Here is a 17,532-nt window from a genome sequence, read left to right on the forward strand (position 1 = left end):
CTCTACAAATTTTCCCTTTAAATACATAAACCAGTCCTACAACCCTCTCTCTTCCTAAGTATTTAAGAGAGGTGATTTGGCTTCTGAGTCATCCTTTATGTTAAGGGTTCATTTATAGTTAATAAATATTTGATGATAACATTATAGCCATGAGCAGCATGTGTTGCTGATTACCATACTAATAGATAGCTAATTAAGTTGTTGGACATCAATTAACATTTATTAAAACTTTATAAATATACCCTTAATATAAAGTGTGACAGATTTATTCCAAAATGACTGAACTTTGGTTAGAAATAAAGATCATTTGGATAGTTCCATTCAACAGGAAGACACTTCACCTTCGCTGCAGGAACTAATTCCCTAGAAACAAGACAACATTCTCTTTTGGTGTGTGAAGGGATTGTCTATGCAGTGAAGTTATTATGGAATAAGTTACGGGGTGAATTTAGATGTGCACCAGCTACAGGCAAGGCTTATCTTATGCAGGGGTTCCGTTCCGCGGTTATCGCGTAAAGCGAAAACCGCATATACTCAAAATTATATCCCAAAGCCCTTTAAATCCCGCCCGCTGCCTGGAGGAGCCCTTTAAATGCTGCCCCGGCCCCGCCACCGGAGCTGTGGGCGGGATTTAAAGGGCTCTACTGGGCTTCCCGCCGCGGTGGGGAGCCCAGAGGAGCCCTTTAAATCCCGCCCGCAGCTTTGGCAGCCGGTCTGGGGCTGGCATTTAAAGGGCCTGGAGCTCCACGGTGGCTGGACCCTCGGGCCCTTTAGTTCACCCTGGGGCCTACCAGCCACCTCTGCAGCTGGGAGCCCCCTGGGTGATTTAAAGACCCTGGGACTCCCAGCCACAGCTGGTGCCCCAGGACCTTTAAAGCTTGAGGCCACGCCCCCCTCCAGCCGTACGCGTAAAGTTGAAATCGCACATGTTAAATGCGCGTAAGTTGCGACAGACCTGTATTCTGGGGGAAGTGTGTCCACATGGGAAGCTACTGCTGGGCAATTTATCCAGATAGCCAAACCCTCGGTCTTGAACTGTTTTGTGGGTGTTTTGTTTTATCCCGAATGACCATTTAGAAGTTCATAGCAGAGTTTGTTCTTGCTCAGGAGCAGACACTAGACCCTTACCGTAGCGATCCAGCTGTTGAAAGCGGAGACTCGAGTGAAGACAGAGGGTTTGCGGTAATAATTACAGCCTAGTGAGGAGCCAAAGCTGACTACACCATGCACTTCCCATGTGCCATCAGCACTTCTGCAGTTCAGTGGGCCACCAGAGTCCCCCTGCAAGGAAGGAGAGGCACAGTCATTGAACGCCAGTTTGGAAAAATCCACATCTTTCTATGGTGCATGAGTAGAGAAGTCACTGTCACGGGTCTTGTATAACTGGAGATGGGACATGGGAGAAAGGCAGAAGTATGAATGAAATGAATATAGGTTCCGTCTCATGAGATGGCTCCCAGCTGCCATGTTCAGGTCCAACATGTAGGGAGACTTTGGATCCAGGGGTTTGAGGTGGATCCCTCTTGCAGAGTTTATTAAATACTCCTCCAACACGTTAATTTGCTATCAACCTCTACGAAGGGGTTTCAAAACCCATCTAGAAGGGGTAGATCCTAGTACCCTGCCCCATCTTCAGCGTCCCTTCCCATAATGCAGAACTCTCTAAAGCCACGCCCATAACTGCCAAGTTCTCTGGACTCACGTTGCAGCTGGAGATCACCCCGTCGCCGCCTGCACAGACCATGGTGGTTTTTACTATGCTACCCCACCAGGCAGGCAGGGAACAGGTGGCGTAATCCACCACGACCAATGGCCCTTGCTGCAGTATATCTGGGAGAGCGCCGTTTGCTGGGAGGGAACAGAAACAAGGGAGTAGCATTAGCTCCTGGCAGTCAAGAAACAGCAAAATAACATGTCCAGGTACAAGAGTCAACAGGGATTCCCAGCACAGAGGGGTTGCAGAATCCAGTGCTTAATGCAGCCCTCCTTCAGAAAAGTGTCTGAACTAGCTGGATAATCCTCATCCATTTTAACAATGGCTCTCTGTCACTATCGCATGGGAAATCACCTGGTGGCCTACCACTTTATCACATACCAGCACCTTACTGGCAGTAGCATCAGCAAACAGGCCAAGGAATGAATAGGCCAGGATTGCTGTTCTGTGCTCTCACTTCTCTAGGTGATGCATCCTGGTCAGGATTGAAGCACAAGGCTGTTGCCTGCATTGTACCCGTTCTCTGCATGGGGACTTCCCTGTTCCAGGCTGGCTGTCCATCACTAACATTCACTTCTTTAAAGCCGCTTTTCAAGTCTTCCCTGAGCACTAACAGCCCCACCAGTCTTCAGACCGCTCTGACTTGGGTTACAATTGCATCTCGAGGTCTCAGCTGGGATCCTAACAGAAGCTAAATATTTTGCAAGGAAAATGCAAGAACATCTCTGCTGCAGGAGTGGAGCCAGAGCCTGGTCAGAGCTCTCTTTGAATTGAGGGCTAAGGGGCGCTGGAAAAAATAACCTTATTCCAGTCAATCCCAAAGGAGACATTAACACAGACGGATTTGAGGCATGGCTACACTTGCAGATGTAGAGCTCTGTGAGTTAAACCAGCCTTAGCAGAGCGCAGTAGGGAAAGCGCTGCCGTCTGTCCCCACTGACAGCTGCCAGCGCGCTGGTGTGGCCACATTTAATGCACTTGCAGCAGCATTGGGAGTGGTGCATTTATGGGCAGCTATCCCAGCATGCAAGTGACTGCAATGTGCTTTTCAAAGGGGCGCGGGGTGGGGTGGAGTGTGACAGGGAGTGTGTTGGGTGTATGTGGAGGGAGAGAGAGTGGGCTTTTGGGGGGCTGAGCGCATGTCAGCATGCTGTCTTGTAAGTTCAGACAGCAGCAGACCTCCCCCTCCCCCGCCCCACACAGCATTCCACACTAATGGTTGCTTTGTCTCAGAGCAGATAAGCAGCTGGCTGTCAGAAACAAAGGACATATCAGCATTCCTGCAGTGATTCAAAAACAATGACAAGAGTGGCCACTTGAGGATTATGGGACGTTTCCGGAGGCTGATCAGAGCTCAGTAATGCGACACCCCATTCGCACTGGCGCCGCAGTGCTCCAGCGGGGACGCAGCAAACGTTATTTCACTCGCCGAGGTGGAGTACCGGGAGTGCTGTAGCTGCGGCGTCAGGGTGCTCTATGTGCCTTGCCAGCATGGACGGGGAGTGAGCTAGTGCGCCCGGGGCTCCTTTATTGCGCTGCAGCTCACGAGTGTAGCCAAGCCCTTAGCGTTCCCACTGAGCTGTATTAACACTTACTCTGCAGCCTTCCCCATCCTGTGACGTAGCAGACCACGCCAGAGGCCAGGAGACTGTTTGCTTGGGGGAGGCAGGCTGGCTGGATTTGATTGCTCCGGGCGACGCTCTGGGAGAGTTTGATCAAAGCGATGTCGTTGCTGTGTTCCCGTGTGCACAAGCCGGGGTGGAGGAGGGAGCATGGACAGAGGGAGAGTGGAAGAAAACAGACCCATTAATACGCAGCGTTTATCGAGGGCTCTGTCTATTCGAAAGAGGGCCCCTGCCTTTAGGGGGAGGAATGTCCTCAGGCCATGGCAGAGGCGTCCCAGCCCTTGGCGTTGCCCATACCACACCCACACACGTGCCTTGGTGCCCATAGGCCCTGGTGGAGCACCTTGATTTTCCTTCCCCATGGCCCAAAAGCCTTGCAGAAATCCAGGCCCAGCATCTCCAGCTCCTCTGCCCACACGGGGCTCAGGTTGCGAGGCTTGGCCTGTCTCTGTCAAGCTTTGGGGTAAACACAGCGTGTGACTGTGAGAGCTTCTGGAGAATATATAGAGGGGCTCCTGGAGCTTCAGATTCGTCCGGGTTCCCTGATTTAAAGCACTCGTTTCCATTCAGCTCCCTGCGGTGGGTGGGCGTCTCCCTACAGAGATGCCCATGCTGTTGCCGACTCATCCTTCTACTCAGAGACTCCCAGGCGATGGCCTGTCAGCCTGGGGCTTCCTTCTCAGGCTAGGGCAGGTGTTCTGTCAGGGCCGGGGGAGTGAGACCTTTGGCTCTGTCTTGGAATCCCCCCACGGATAAAAGAGTTCAAGAGGCATAACTCCTCCTCCTCCAGTCTGTGCTGCCCTTACTCCACCTCAGACACATGCCTTAATGCCCCCTGGCCCTGTTGGAGCACCAGGACTTTCCTTGTGTGAGGTTTGTGTTTCAGTGTATTGCTGAGTCAGCATCCAAACATACAAGGGCTCATCTGTTGCGTGAGAGCATCAATGATTCCATGTTTTTCTTTTTACCACTCGGATTTTGCCAAAACCCTTCCCTCACAGTAGGGCAGTGTGCTGTGCCTTTCCTCTCCAGACAGGGGCAGCGTTTAAGTAATTTTTGAAGCCTTCCTGAGCCTAAACAAACATCATTATATTGCCCCCTGTAACTGCTAGACTGAGGTGTAATAAACAAGTGAAATCTAAAAGTGTTGGCTGCAGTTGGACACAGTCTAGCTCTGTTTAATGGTGTTCAGCCCGACATTTGGTAGATATAATGTAGCACGTTTCTCAGCTGCTTGGTGTTAAGGCCCCTAATGGAGGCATTTCAGCCCTGGGCAGTTAGCATTATATCACAGTGCCAATCTATTAATCCATGATATGCTCACACTTGAATACTGCGTGCAGTTCTGGGCACCCCATCTCAAAACAGATATATTAGAATTGGAAAAGGCACAGAGACGGGCAATAAAAATGGTTAGGGGTATGGAACAGCTTCTGTATGAGGAGAAATTAAAAAGAGAGGGACTTTTCAGCTTGTAAAAGAGATGACTAAGAGGAGCTATGATAGAGGTCTATGTAATCATGACTGGTGTGGAAACAGTGAATAAGGAAGTGTTATTTACTCCTTCACGTAATCCAAGAACCAGGGGTCATTAATAGGCAACAGGTTTAAAACAAACATAAGGAAGTACTTCTTCACACAACACAGTCAGGGGATGTTGTGAAGGTCAGAACTATAATGGGGTTCAAAAAACAACTAGATAAGTTCCTGGAGGACAGGTCCATTGATGGCCATTAGCCAAGATTGTCAGGGTTGCAGCCCCATGCTCTGGGTGTCCCTAAGCCTCCGACTGTCACTTGATGGTTGACCTGTTCTGTTCATTCCCTCCAAAGCATCTGGCACTGGCCAGTATCAGAAGACAAAATACTAGAGTAGATGGGCCATTGGTCTGACGCAGTATGTCCGTTCTTACATCGTAGTTCTTGTACTAATGCCTTGAGAAGCTGGGCTTGGCCACATACTTGGGGACGCAGCACACAGAAAGTTGGAAACTCAGCTGATTAGCAGAGCTAATGGACTAGGACTTTAGCAGAACCAAGGAGTCGTTCAGCAATGTGGCATCAATCCAAGTTACTAATAATACTTTGCACTTCTAGTAGCACCTTTCATCTGAGGATTTCAAAGGACTTTACATACATTAAATGTATGTATTAAATGAACCTCTCCACACACCTGTCTGGTGAGAGCTCTCTTCACCCACTGCTAAGATGCAGGAGACGCTGTTGGGTTGAGCAAGGCAGCTGTTAAGCAGTGCACAGCTCTGCCATGCAGGCATTGAATTGAATTCAGTTGCAATAGCTGGAATTTGGCTAGGGACACTGGGGTTAATTCACCTGTACTCTTACGAAACCTGCTGTGGATTCTTTAACAACCACACGTGGTCAGCATCTCAGGTGAATGTGTCTGAAATTTTCTGAGATGGAGGCTGAAGGCATCACTTCATTATTGGGGAGGTGGCTCCTGCACTGGCCTCTGTCCCTTTGGGGGTGATGGGCGTCTGCTCGCTGAGCCAGGCGCACCCATCCTCCATAATGTGACAAGGGTTTGAATGGGGAAAGGATTGCCCACCCCCCACAGCCAATCTCCCAGAATTTTGGAATCATCAATTTGAGCCTATGCTGTAACAACTGGCTCCAGATTTGGAGCTGCCCACAGCGTGGGGGGTGTTTGGACCGAGGGGTTTGGTTTGGGGCCATATCTCAGACTTTGTATAAATAGCTGCTATCAACTTACCCATCTGCAAGACGGCTTGAGTCCCAGTCTTCATGGACAATGATTTTTTCTGGACTGACTGCAATCGATCCTTCTTCAGTAGCCTTTAGGTTGTATTTGCCAAGAAACACTCGATAGGTCCGAGAAGAGCTGGGGAGGAAAAGGAACAGGGATGGCTGCTCAGATATGTAGCTCTCTGCTTGCTGTGCAGTCACACGCTTCTTTGGGAAGGGTGGCCAAGGGGTCTCCAATGGGAACCCTCTGAAACCTGCAGGTGCCAGCATGCACTGAGCTATATTAACAGCCGTTTGTTGGCTTAAGATGGAGCACTGCATGCTGGAACCTATAGTCACTAGAGGCTGCACCTCCACATGGTCCTCTGGCTCCTGCCAAGATTCCTGCTAAACTTGGGCCCCAGCTGATCTTCGGAGCGTGAGGCTGCCATTTCCTGGCACACCTGAGCAATTCAGAAGGCCTCTCTGGTAATGTGACAATGTCTATTACAAAAGCATCTCCACTGGTACATAGGTGTGTGTAATAGTATTGTGCACCCTGGCAATCCTACCTCACACACAGCCAGCCCGTGGGAGCTCAAATCTGCTCTGATGATGCTTCCTGTAACTGCAGTGGTAGTAACCAACCCCAGTGCACGTGTGAATATTTCTTCATGGAAGTGGGTGAGCTAGTGAGCCTATGGAACTCACTGCTACATGTGCTTGTAAAGAGAGCCCAGCTGATTTTAAAAAGGGCTGGATAATTTAATAACCCATAGCTATACATGCAAAAATAAAGCCAACAGTGCAGGGCATGGCATAAGCAGGGGAAGAGGAATGAAGTTTTCCCCTTCCAGTGTATCATCAGGTAGGGGCCACTGCCAGAGACAGGATCTAGACCTTGTTTGGGGGGCGGGGAGAGAGCTTGTTATTAATATGCTTTGGCTTTCTCTTTCCCTCAGAGCATTTACAGCTTTCTGCACATTGACTTCAAAGAAATGATTCTCCGGGATTCTGCAGCTAACGTACCTGATGCAGTGAGCAGCTGTCAGGACCCAGTTGGGTGCAATGAGGGTTCCCCCACAGGTGTGATACCAGTTACCGCTGGAACTGTATTGCAGGGACACCTAGGAACGATACGGTAAGAATGCTGCTCACGGATCGACCTCTCCTTCTGTTGGGAAGGTGAAAAGCTGAGCACCCAAGTGCTCCGGATCCAGATCACTCGCTTGTGAAAAGGCTTTTTTCCAAAGTTTCATTTTGGTGCTGCTTTCCCAAAGCTATTTACTAAGCATGGGCCAAACGGAGGGTTGTATTTGCTACAGAAGAAATGGGTTCATGAAACACCTCTGTGTCACTCTGTGTAGAAATAGGTCCCTGTAGGTGGTTTGGGGTTTTTGTTTTTTAAATATTTCACTGGGTTTAGTGGGCGAGTGACCTGATCATGGAAATGGAATCTAGGGAAACAGGGATCTGGGAACTCCCAAGTTGTCACTTCCGTTTTGCCTTTGACTCACTGTGTGACCATGGTGGGTTGCTTAGCTTCTCTGCCACCATTTGGCCAGATATGCCATGGGGATTGTATCAACTTTACAGGGGTGTCATTTATTAACCTTTGAACAGGTGAAGAGCTACATAGGTGCTACTTTTTCAATGTATTCTAGGAGTTAAATAGTCCCTATTGTGATACACCAGTTACTTGCTGAGCATGGCTCTGCATACCCAGCAAAATGTAATGACACCGATCTCTTGCTCCTCTGGAGCTTCCATCCTGATGGGTCCCAGCATGCTTTGACACTTAGCTGACCTATCAGCTGTAGACGGGAATCACTTTACTCCCCCATTAGTTCCTTAAAAGAGCACAATAACGCTGCACAGCCGGGCGGTTAACAGTCATCATTAATTGGTAATTTGTCTTTAGCAGCTGCCGCACGAGGAGCTCCAGCATTGGCAAATGAATCCCGACATGCGCCCTTGGGAGGAGGATCAGAAACTGAGGTACCGTGTCCCAAAATAGCATGTCAGTGTCATTTCCCAGCATGCTTTTTATTTGCTGTTCAGTGACAAGCTTATCAAAGCTCTCACCACAAGGCCCTGGGTGCAAAGAGAGCCAGTTCCCACACCCATTGAAGCCAGGGTGAGTTCCTCCTCCCTCTCTGATTTCAGTGGGAGCTGGCTTGAGTGCTAAGTGACTTGCTTAAGGACAGGCAGTGAGTCAATGGCAGAGCTGGGGATAGAACTCCGTTCTCACATCTCTTCCTGCACCTTAAGCACAAGGCCAGTTGTCCTTGTAGTGTGTCCCATTCAGAATACAGCCATGATACACCTACACGGTCAACCACTTCATTGCCTTCGTAGGCTGAGCTCACCTCACGCACCAGGGGTCCTTAAGTTGCATTCCCCATTCTACCCCCCAAGCTCCTTGTGTGCTGCCCTCCCATCCCCCTCACATCAGGGATACGTGTAAACAATTCCGCTTGTATAATTTGTTAAATTATTTCTTTCCTTCGGGGGTCAAAATCTCCCACTCCCTTGGGATGATGGGCAGGGCTGCGATCTGGGGTGTATTGTTACACTAGACGGGGTCAACGGCTGCCATCAATTGCTTCTTTGCTCTATGGCTATTATTATAGACCCAGCTAAAGCTGCTGCGTCAGCTAACCAGATGCAGGAGGTTCCAGGTGTCCTCAGCCTTTCTGCCTTTTCATTTTCCAATTTTTGGTAAACTCAGTCGGGCTTTGACCACTGATGCCTACAACATTCCCTGGAAGTTTGGAATTTATCGGATACCATGTTCAAAAGTTATCGCATAACAGACAGGGAAATGCCATCAATGTGAGCGTAAGTTGAGCAAAACAAGGCCCAACATAATGGGAAGGCAACGTGGCTCAAGGTATCCTGGGCTGGGCTAAGGAAAGCCGGGAATCACTAACCTGCCAGGGCCAGCTGAATGGTCTCGCATCTTCTCCTCCAACCACTCTGGTCAAGAGAGGCGGGTAGGCGGGATCCCCACAACTGAGGGCTGCAAGGACACAAGATGGGGTCTGCTTTAGAAATCAGCACAGATCAAGCCACCAACCAAAACGGACCTGATCTTTGTGTTACACATGGCTGAACTGCTCTTCTGTAATGTCAGGGCCCCATCTGGCGACCTCTCTATCGATACAGATGTTTCTAAGCCATAGTCTATTCTGACCCTTACATTGTGCCCATCACTCTGATATCTGAGCACCTCCAGGCTGCTGGTCAGTGTCAGGACCACAGGCTCAAGCTAGAAATCTGCGGTTGGTAAAACAGATGAAAACCTACGTCTAGGCAGGATACTTACCCCCAGCGGCCAGCGTCAGGGTAGCGAACAAGATACCAATCATGGTGCCGTGTAGCTGTGTCAGGAGCAGCGCCTCTGCTGAGCCCTCTTATGTGGCTGTAGCGCTTATCTCTGGGAGATACGGCCAGGGGGAGGGAGCATGTGACTCAGTTACCAGTGGGAAGGTTTTGCAACCATGGGACATTTTCCTGTGTGTGCAAATGCTAAAAAAAAGCTGGACCTTGAGATACAGGTTTCCACTCTGCCTTGTGTGGGGAGCGTTGCGTGAGCCGGATTTTGTTTGTTGCAGCTGGTCGCTCTCCCGCTACCTTGAGTCCTGGTCATAAATATGTGGATGGAAGGGAAAATTACCTGAATTTTGAGGGTGTAAATCTCCTTCCAGCAATTCATGGGGGAACTCCTAGTCCACAAGGTCCTCCAGGAGCCTCTGGTGTTGCAATGGAACGGGCTCAGGGCAAAACCACCAGGGCCTGGGTTTGAGGGTTAGGTAAGGTGGGGGCAGGGGTGAGGAAGGACATTTTGGCATGTGGCCAAAGGGGCAAAGGCATGGGCGTGGGCAGCATTGACAGGACGGGCATCGGAATATTATTAGACCCTTGCCTAAGTGGCCTTTTTTTCAGGGAGTGAGATGCAGAGACCAGTGGGCCCTTGGGAGCAATAATTTGAGCCCCCAGCCCCAAAAATATAAAGACCCAAAGACAATCCTCCCCACCACCACCACCTTCTCCTTCAGCCCCCAAGTAAGCTGTATGTCAGAACTTTTTCACAGCCCTGGTAAAGCTCTTCCTGCTGGAAACTCACCAGGCTGCTGCATATGGGTCCCACCGCATTGGGCCGTGTGAGGTTTAGGTTTTCCTTGGTTTGGGTAGGCTCCAGCGCTGTCTCTTTCTTTTGGCCTCCCTGGCATGGTCCCTTGGCACAGGTTCTCTGTCTGTTTCCCCATCACAGCAATGGGACGTCATGGGCCAGCTGGCCTAGGCCCCCCAGGACCACTTCTGGCGCCACAAAGACACCCCAGTTGCTCAAGCGCTCCCTGGCCCAGGTCTCTCACCTTTGTGAGTGGGCTGGTTGACACTTGCCAGTTGACGCACGCACCATGCAGGCTTTGCAAAAGGGGATCCTAAGCCAATTCCTCTGTACTTCAGGCAGCACAAAAAGGGGAGGGATAGCTCAGTGGTTTGAGCATTGGCCTGTTAAACCCAGGATTGTGAGTTCAATCCTTGAGGGGGCCACTTAGGGATCTGGGGCAAAAATTGGTCCTGCTAGTGAAGGCAGGGGGCTGGACTCGATGACCTTTCAAGGTCCTTTCCAGTTCTAGGAGATTGGTATGTCTCCAATTATTACCATTTATTAACTAGACAGATCCCAGTGTGACAGGTTGGGTCACAGAAACCCCCTTGGGAACTGCCAACTGATGTGCCGAGACTACATCTGCCCCTGCTTTCCCTGCCAGCTTGGGACTCCAGCACCCTGTCTTGTTGAGCCAGACACGCTGGTCTGCTCCAGCACAGACCCAAGGTCTAAATTATGTGCCCCAAAGCTGCAGACTTAACTGAAAGCAGCTTACAGAACTGTTCCTGTCTTTAACACTCAGATGCCCAATTCCCAGTGGTGTCCAAACCCCAAATAAATCTGTTTTACCCTGTATAAGCTTATACAGGGTAAATTCATAAATTGTTCGCCCTCTATAACACTGATAGAGAGATATGCCCCCCCCCCAGGTATTAATACGTACTCTGGGTTAATTAATAAGTAAAAAGTGATTTTATAAAGTAGGATTTAACTGGTTCCAAGTAATAGCAGACAGAACAAAGTGAATTACCAAGCAAAATAAAATAAAACACACAACTCTAAACCTAATACAGTAAGAAAACTGAATACAGATACAATCTCACCCTCAGAGATGTTTCAATAAGCTTCTATCACAGACTGGACACCTTCCTAGTCTGGGCACAATCCTTGCCCTTGGTACAGTTCTTGTTCCTGCTCAGGTGGTAGCTAGGGGATTTCTCATGATTGCAGCCTCTTTTGTTCTGCTCCACCAACTTATATATCTTTTGCATAAGGCGGAAATCCTTTGTCCTTCTCTGGGTTCCCGCCCCCTCCTTCTAAATGGAAAAGCACCAGGTTAAAGATGGATTCCAGTTCAGGTGACATGATCACATGTCACTGTAAGACTTCATTACCCACTTGCCAGCACACACGTATACAGGAAGACTTACAAGTAAAACAGAGCCATCTACACTCAATTGTCCTGGTTAATGAGAGCCATCAAGATTCCAAACCACCATTAATGGCCCACACTTTGCATAATTACAATAGGTCCTCAGAGTCATATTTCAATTTCCAGATACAAGAGTGATACATTTATACAAATAAGATGACCACACTCGGTAGATTATAAGCTTTGTAATGATATTATTACAAGAGACCTTTTGCATGAAGCATATTTTAGTTACAATATATTCACACTCATCAGCATACTTTAATAAAATCAGAGAGAGTGCAATGTCACACCAGGCACAAAAATAACCACACCTGCACGTGTTTCCCCTCCTCAGTGTCCTCATCACTCTGGAGTGTTCTTTGGGCTTAGGTCAGAGTTATTTAGGGTGTCCAGTATCTCCCTCCTGCAAGTCATAGCTTCTCCTTCAATACATGGAGTTTGTCAAACTTCCTTTGACCATGGCAGGTTGTGCAGTATGAAAAGTTCCTCTCTGCTATGAACGTAACCTCCATTGTTCCTTTCTCTTCAAACAAGCTTCCTTTTACCTCTCTGATCGGCCCAGTCTCTCTGTTTCTAAAACGCTTTATATGGGTAGGGCACTTGGAGCTAAGGTTAGGGTTCCTATGGGTAGGGCTTCCCGCGCTAGGGTTAGGGTTCCCAAGGGTAGGGCACTTGGAGCTAGGGTAAGGGTTCCTATGGGTAGGGCTTCTCACGGTAGGGTTAGGGTTCTTAAGGGTAGGGCACTTGGAGCTAGGGTTAGGGTTCCTATGGGTAGGGCTTCGCGTGCTAGGGTTAGGGTTACTAAGGGTAGGGCACTTGGAGCTAGGGTTAGGATTCCTATGGGTAGGGCTTCCTGCCCTAGGGTTAGGGTTCCCAAGGGTAGGGCACTTGGAGCTAGGGTTAGGGTTCCTATGGGTAGGGCTCTTGGAGCTAGGTTTAGGGTTCCTATGGGTAGGGAACTTGGAGCTAAGGTTAGGGTTCCTATGGGTAGGGCTTTCCGCGCTAGGGTTAGGGTTCTTAAGGGAAGGGCACTTGGAGCTAGGGTTAGGGTTCCTATGTGTAGGGCTTCGCGCACTAGGGTTAGGGTTACTACGGGTAGGGCACTTGGAGCTAGGGTTAGGGTTCCTATGCGTAGGGCTTCCCGCCCAAAGTTAGGGTTCCCAAGAGTAGGGCACTTGGAGCTAGGGTTAGGGTTCGAATGGGTAGTGCACTTGGAGCTAGGGTTAGGGTTCCTATGAGTAGGGCTTCCTGCCCTAGGGTTAGGGTTCCCAAGGGTAGGGCACTTGGACCTAGGGTTCGGGTTCCTATGGGTAGGGCACTTGGAGCTAGGGTTAGGGTTCCTATGGGTGGGGCTTCCCAACCTAGGATTAGAGTTCCTAAGGGTAGGGTACTTGGGGCTAGGGTGAGGGTTACTAAGGGTAGGGCACTTGGACCTAGGGTTAGAGTTCCTATAGGTAGGGCACTTGGAGCTAAGGTTAGGGTTCCTATGGGTAGGGCTTCCCGACCTTGGGTTAGGGTTTCTAAGGGTAGGGTATTTGGAGCTAGGGTTAGGGTTCCTAAGGGTAGGGCACTTGGACCTACGGTTAGAGTTCCTATGGGTAGGGCACTTGTAGCTAGGGATAGGGTTCCTATGGGTAGGGTGCCCGACCCAAGGGTTAGGGTTCCTAAGGGAATGTCTTTCAGCTGTAGGGTTAGGGTTCTTAAGGGTAGGGCACTTGGAGCTAGGTTTAGGGTTCCTATGGGTAGGGCACTTGGAGCTAGGGTTACGGTTCCTATGGGTAGGGCTTCCCGACCTAGGGTTAGGGTTCCTAAGGGTAGGGTACTTGGAGCTAGATTTAGGGTTCCTATGGGTAGGGCACTTGGAGCTAGGGTAAGGGTACCTATGGGTAGGGCTTCCAGCTCTAGGTTTAGGGTTCTTAAGTGTAGGGCACTTGGACCTAGGTTTAGGGTTCCTATGAGTAGGGCACTTGGAGCTAGATTCAGGGTTCCTATGGGTAGGGCACTTGGACCTTTGGTTAGAGTTTCTATAGGTAGGGCACTTGGAGCTAGGGTTAGGGTTCCTATGGGTAGGGCTTCCCGCCCTAGATTTAGGGTTCCTAAGGGTAGGGTACTTGGAGCTAGGGTTAGAGCTCCTATGGTTAGGGTGCCCGACTCTAGGGTTAGGGTTCCTAAGGGAATGGTTTCCAGCTCTAGGGATAAGGTTCTTAAGGGTAGGGCACTTGGAGCTAGGGTTAGGGTTCCTATGGGTAGGGCTTCCCACGCTAGGGTTAGGGTTCCTAAAGGGTAGGGCACTTGGAGCTAGGGTTAGGTTCCTATGGGTAGGGCTTCCCGGCCTAGGGTTAGGGTTCCCAAGGGTTGGGTACTTGGAGCTAGAGTTAGGGTTGCTATGGGTAGGACATTCCATCCTAGGGTTAGGGTTCCCAAGGGTAGGGTACTTGGAGCTAAGGTTAGGGTTCCTATGGGTAGGGCTTCCTGCCCTAAGGTTAGGGTTCCCTATGGGTAGGGTGTCCGACCCTAGGGTTAGGGTTCCTAAGGGAATGGCTTCCAGCTCTAGGGTTAGGGTTCCCAAAGGTAGGGCACTTGGAGCTAGGGTTAGGGTTCGAATGGGTAGTGCACTTGGAGCTAGGGTTAGGGTTCCTATGGGTAGGGCTTCCCGCCCTAGGGTTAGGGTTCCCAAGGGTAGGGCACTTGGAGCTAGGGTTAGGGTTCCTATCGGTAGGGCTTCCGGCCCTAGGGTTAGAGTTCCCAAGGGTAGGGCACTTGGAGCTAAGGTTAGGGTTCGAATGGGTAGTGCACTTGGAGCTAGTGTTAGGGTCCTCCAGGAGCCTCTGGTGTTGCAATGGAAGGATCGGGCTCAGGGCAAAGCCATCAGGGCCTGGGTTTGAGGGTTAGGTAAGGTGGGGGCAGGGGTGAGGCAGGACATTTGGGCATGTGGCCAGAGGGGCAAAGGCATGGGGGGGGCAGCATTGAAGGGACGGGCATCGGAATATTATTATAACCTTGCCTAAGTGGCCTTTTTTAATGGGATGAGATGGGGAGACCAGTGGGCCCTTGGGAGCAATAATTAGAGCCCTCAGCCCCAAAAATATAAAGAACCAAAGACAGTTCCCTCCTCCCCCCCTACACACACACACACCCACCTTCTCCTTAAGCCCCAAAGTAATTGGGAAGCTAGAAACCGTATGTCAGAACTTTTTCACGGCCCTGGTAAAGTTCTTCCTGCTGGAAACTCACCAGGCTGCTGCATATGCATATGGGTCCCACTACACTGGGCCGTGGGAGGTTTAGGTTTTCCTTTGTCTGAGTAGACTCCAGCGCTGTCTCTTTCTTTTGGCCTCTCTGGCATGGTCCTTTGGCACAGGCTCTCTGTCCGTTTCCCCATCATGGGACTGGGAGCAGGGCCGGCTCTGGCTTTTTTGCCATCCCAAGCAAAAAAAAAAGAGGGGGCGCCGGAGCGGCAAAGCAGGGAAAAAAAAACACAGCGTGGCTAGAGCGGGGGGTGGGGGGGGCGGGGACAAAAAAACAGCGCGGCTGAAACTGCAAAGTGGGGGGGGAAAAACAACAACAAAAAAACACGGTGCGGCCGGAGCGGTAAAGCGGGGGGGAGGGGGAGAACAAAAACAAAAAAAAACAGTGCAGCTGGAGCGGCAAAGCAGGTGAAAAAAACCCACAAACCTGCAGCACAGCCGGAGCGGTAAAGCAGGGGGGAGGAAAAAAAATAAAAACACGGCTGGAGCGGCAAAGGGGGCCGGTGGGGACAACAGCACGGCTGGCAAAGCAGGGGAAAAAACAAAACAAAAAAACCTACAGGGCGGCCGGACCCAGGGTGCAGTGTGCGCCTGGTCTAGTGGGGAGGAGAGGAGCGGGGTAGGGAGAAGGGGGGCGGCCAGCGCTTCAGCGGGGAGCTCACCCCGCGGCCCCGACCGCCGCGCTGCCTGCCGGGTGGGCTCCGCGCTGCTCCGGTCGGCAGGGAGGGAAGGACGTGGGCTGCCCTGCCGAGTTTGCTGCAGGGCGCTCCCCTCCTCCGCGCCCTACAGGGCGGCCAGAGCAGCAAACAAAACCAAAAAAAAAGCGGCCGTGCCGCCCTAGGATTGGGCGGAAGCCGCCCCCTAGAATCTGCCGCCCCAAGCACCAGCTTGCTCAGCTGGTGCCTGGAGCCGGCCCTGACTGGGACGTCATGGTCCAGCTGCCCTAGGCCCCCAGGGCCACTGCTGACTCCACAAAGACACCCCAGTTGCTCAAGCGCTCCCCGGCCCACGTCTCCCACCTTTGGGAACACGCTGGTTGACACTTGCCAGGTGACGCACACACCACACTGCTTTGCAAAAGGGGAACCTAAACCAATTCCTCTTCACTCCATGCATCTGAAGAAGTGGGTTTTTCACCCACGAAAGCTTATGCCCAAATAAATCTGTTAGTCTTTAAGGTGCCTCTGGACTCCGCGTTGTTTTTGTGGCTACAGACCAACATGGCTACCCCCTGATACTTGAGGTAGAAAGAGTTTCTTTAATAAAAGTAACCTAGCATTAATTTGAGAAAACAACACAAGCCGTATTCGTAAACATAAAAGCATGAGCAAGACACCCTCCCCAGAGTACGCTAGGCAGTGTCCTTTGTTTCAGGTTCTTGAGTCCAACACCAAAGTTCCTATAGTGTGCCCTCCCCCCACCCTTAACTCCCCACTCACAGTCACTGTCCCTGGTCAGTGCAGACCTAGAGTTCAGAGGTGCACCCGCATGAATTCGCCTCCTGCCACGAGTGGCAGAGTGGGGGGGTAAAAGCCACTATGCTCCCTCCACTGCTCACCACCTCCCGCTTCTGCTGTAACCTCTCCCGGTCAGTGATTTAGTGATGTTCAGTTCTGGGCAGAATACAGTCCTATCACAGCTGATTTTAAGCTCTGGTTGAGTATTTAAAAGACTCTTAATAAAGCCTATTTAGCTCTAGTCTTTGAAGAGTAGGGAAGAACAGGTTAAACCAGTCTAGAAAGAACCCCTGGAAAAGGTTTTCAACCCTCTGGCTGGAACACTTGCTCCCCTCCTCTGCTTTTCTTTCACAGGGCTCTGGCATTTGAGCCCCTGGCTTAGCGAGGTTCTTTCAACGGCGTGTGAGCCCCTCATTTGGGACAGGTTCAGCATAGTCCTGCTTCCCTGTATTCCTACAATTATTACAACATTGGTAACCATATTTCACTACCCCTGCATTCAGTACTAAGGTGATTTGTACCCTAACACCAGCCAAAGTTGATCACTTTGATACCGCTGTGGCTGCTGAATATCTAAGGAGGGCAGAAGCAAACTGTATTTATATAAACACACCCAGAGTCTCTCCCTCTCCGAGCTAGCTGCCAGGGAGCATTCATTCAGACCCTGCTTATAAACATGGCACCCTTCATCCAGCTGGCTTTGAGTAAGAACCTTCCCCAGGCCTTAGCTCATCCTGATTCTTGCTCACGTGTGCAGGACTGAATTGACCAATTGTCTGGCATCTGTTTTGCTCCTTTCGGTCTTTGTTAAGATCATTTGACTAAAGGCAATGGGGATGTAGGTGGCCCTCAGTCCTTCCAGGCAGGGGCGGCTCTAGAAATTCCGCCGCCCCAAGTAGGGTGGCGCGCCGCGCCGCTCGCGCCACCCTTCCCCGGTCCCGCGGCCGGGACAGACGTGCCTGCGGACGGTGCCGTGGTCCCGCGGCTCCGGCGGAGCATCCGTCCAAGCCGCGGGACCAGCGCACCCGCCGCAGTCATGCCTGCGGGGGCTCAAGCGGCACCGCGGGAAGAGGGGACCCTCCGCAGTCATGCCTGCGGCAGGTCCGCTTGTCCCGGGGCTCCGGTGGACCTCCCACAGGCATGACTGCGGAAGGTCCGCCGGAGCCAAATGCCGCCCTGCCCCGACAATGCCGCCCCACGCGCCTGCTTGGCGCGCTGGGGTCTGGAG

The 17,532-nt window shown here is 51.0% G+C and overlaps 2 protein-coding genes across 2 annotated transcripts in view; both read right to left on the reverse strand.

The window, feature by feature from the left end:
- Nucleotides 1-17,532, reverse strand: part of LOC120387762 (chymotrypsin-like elastase family member 2A) — a 37,074-nt gene that overhangs the window by 183 nt on the left and 19,359 nt on the right. The gene's annotated exons all lie outside the window — the stretch shown is intronic.
- On the reverse strand, nucleotides 322-9,421 carry LOC120387839 (chymotrypsin-like elastase family member 2A). The gene is made up of 8 exons (XM_039509054.1): nucleotides 9,373-9,421; nucleotides 8,978-9,066; nucleotides 7,074-7,171; nucleotides 6,073-6,201; nucleotides 3,310-3,446; nucleotides 1,703-1,848; nucleotides 1,129-1,281; nucleotides 322-363 (listed from the first exon to the last, which is right to left on the reverse strand). The coding sequence occupies exons 1-8, from the start codon at nucleotides 9,413-9,415 to the stop codon at nucleotides 322-324; spliced, it is 837 nt and encodes a 278-aa protein (XP_039364988.1). The 5' UTR covers nucleotides 9,416-9,421.

This window comes from Mauremys reevesii, linkage group 21 (assembly GCF_016161935.1).
Source record: "Mauremys reevesii isolate NIE-2019 linkage group 21, ASM1616193v1, whole genome shotgun sequence".
NCBI lineage: Eukaryota > Metazoa > Chordata > Testudines > Geoemydidae > Mauremys > Mauremys reevesii.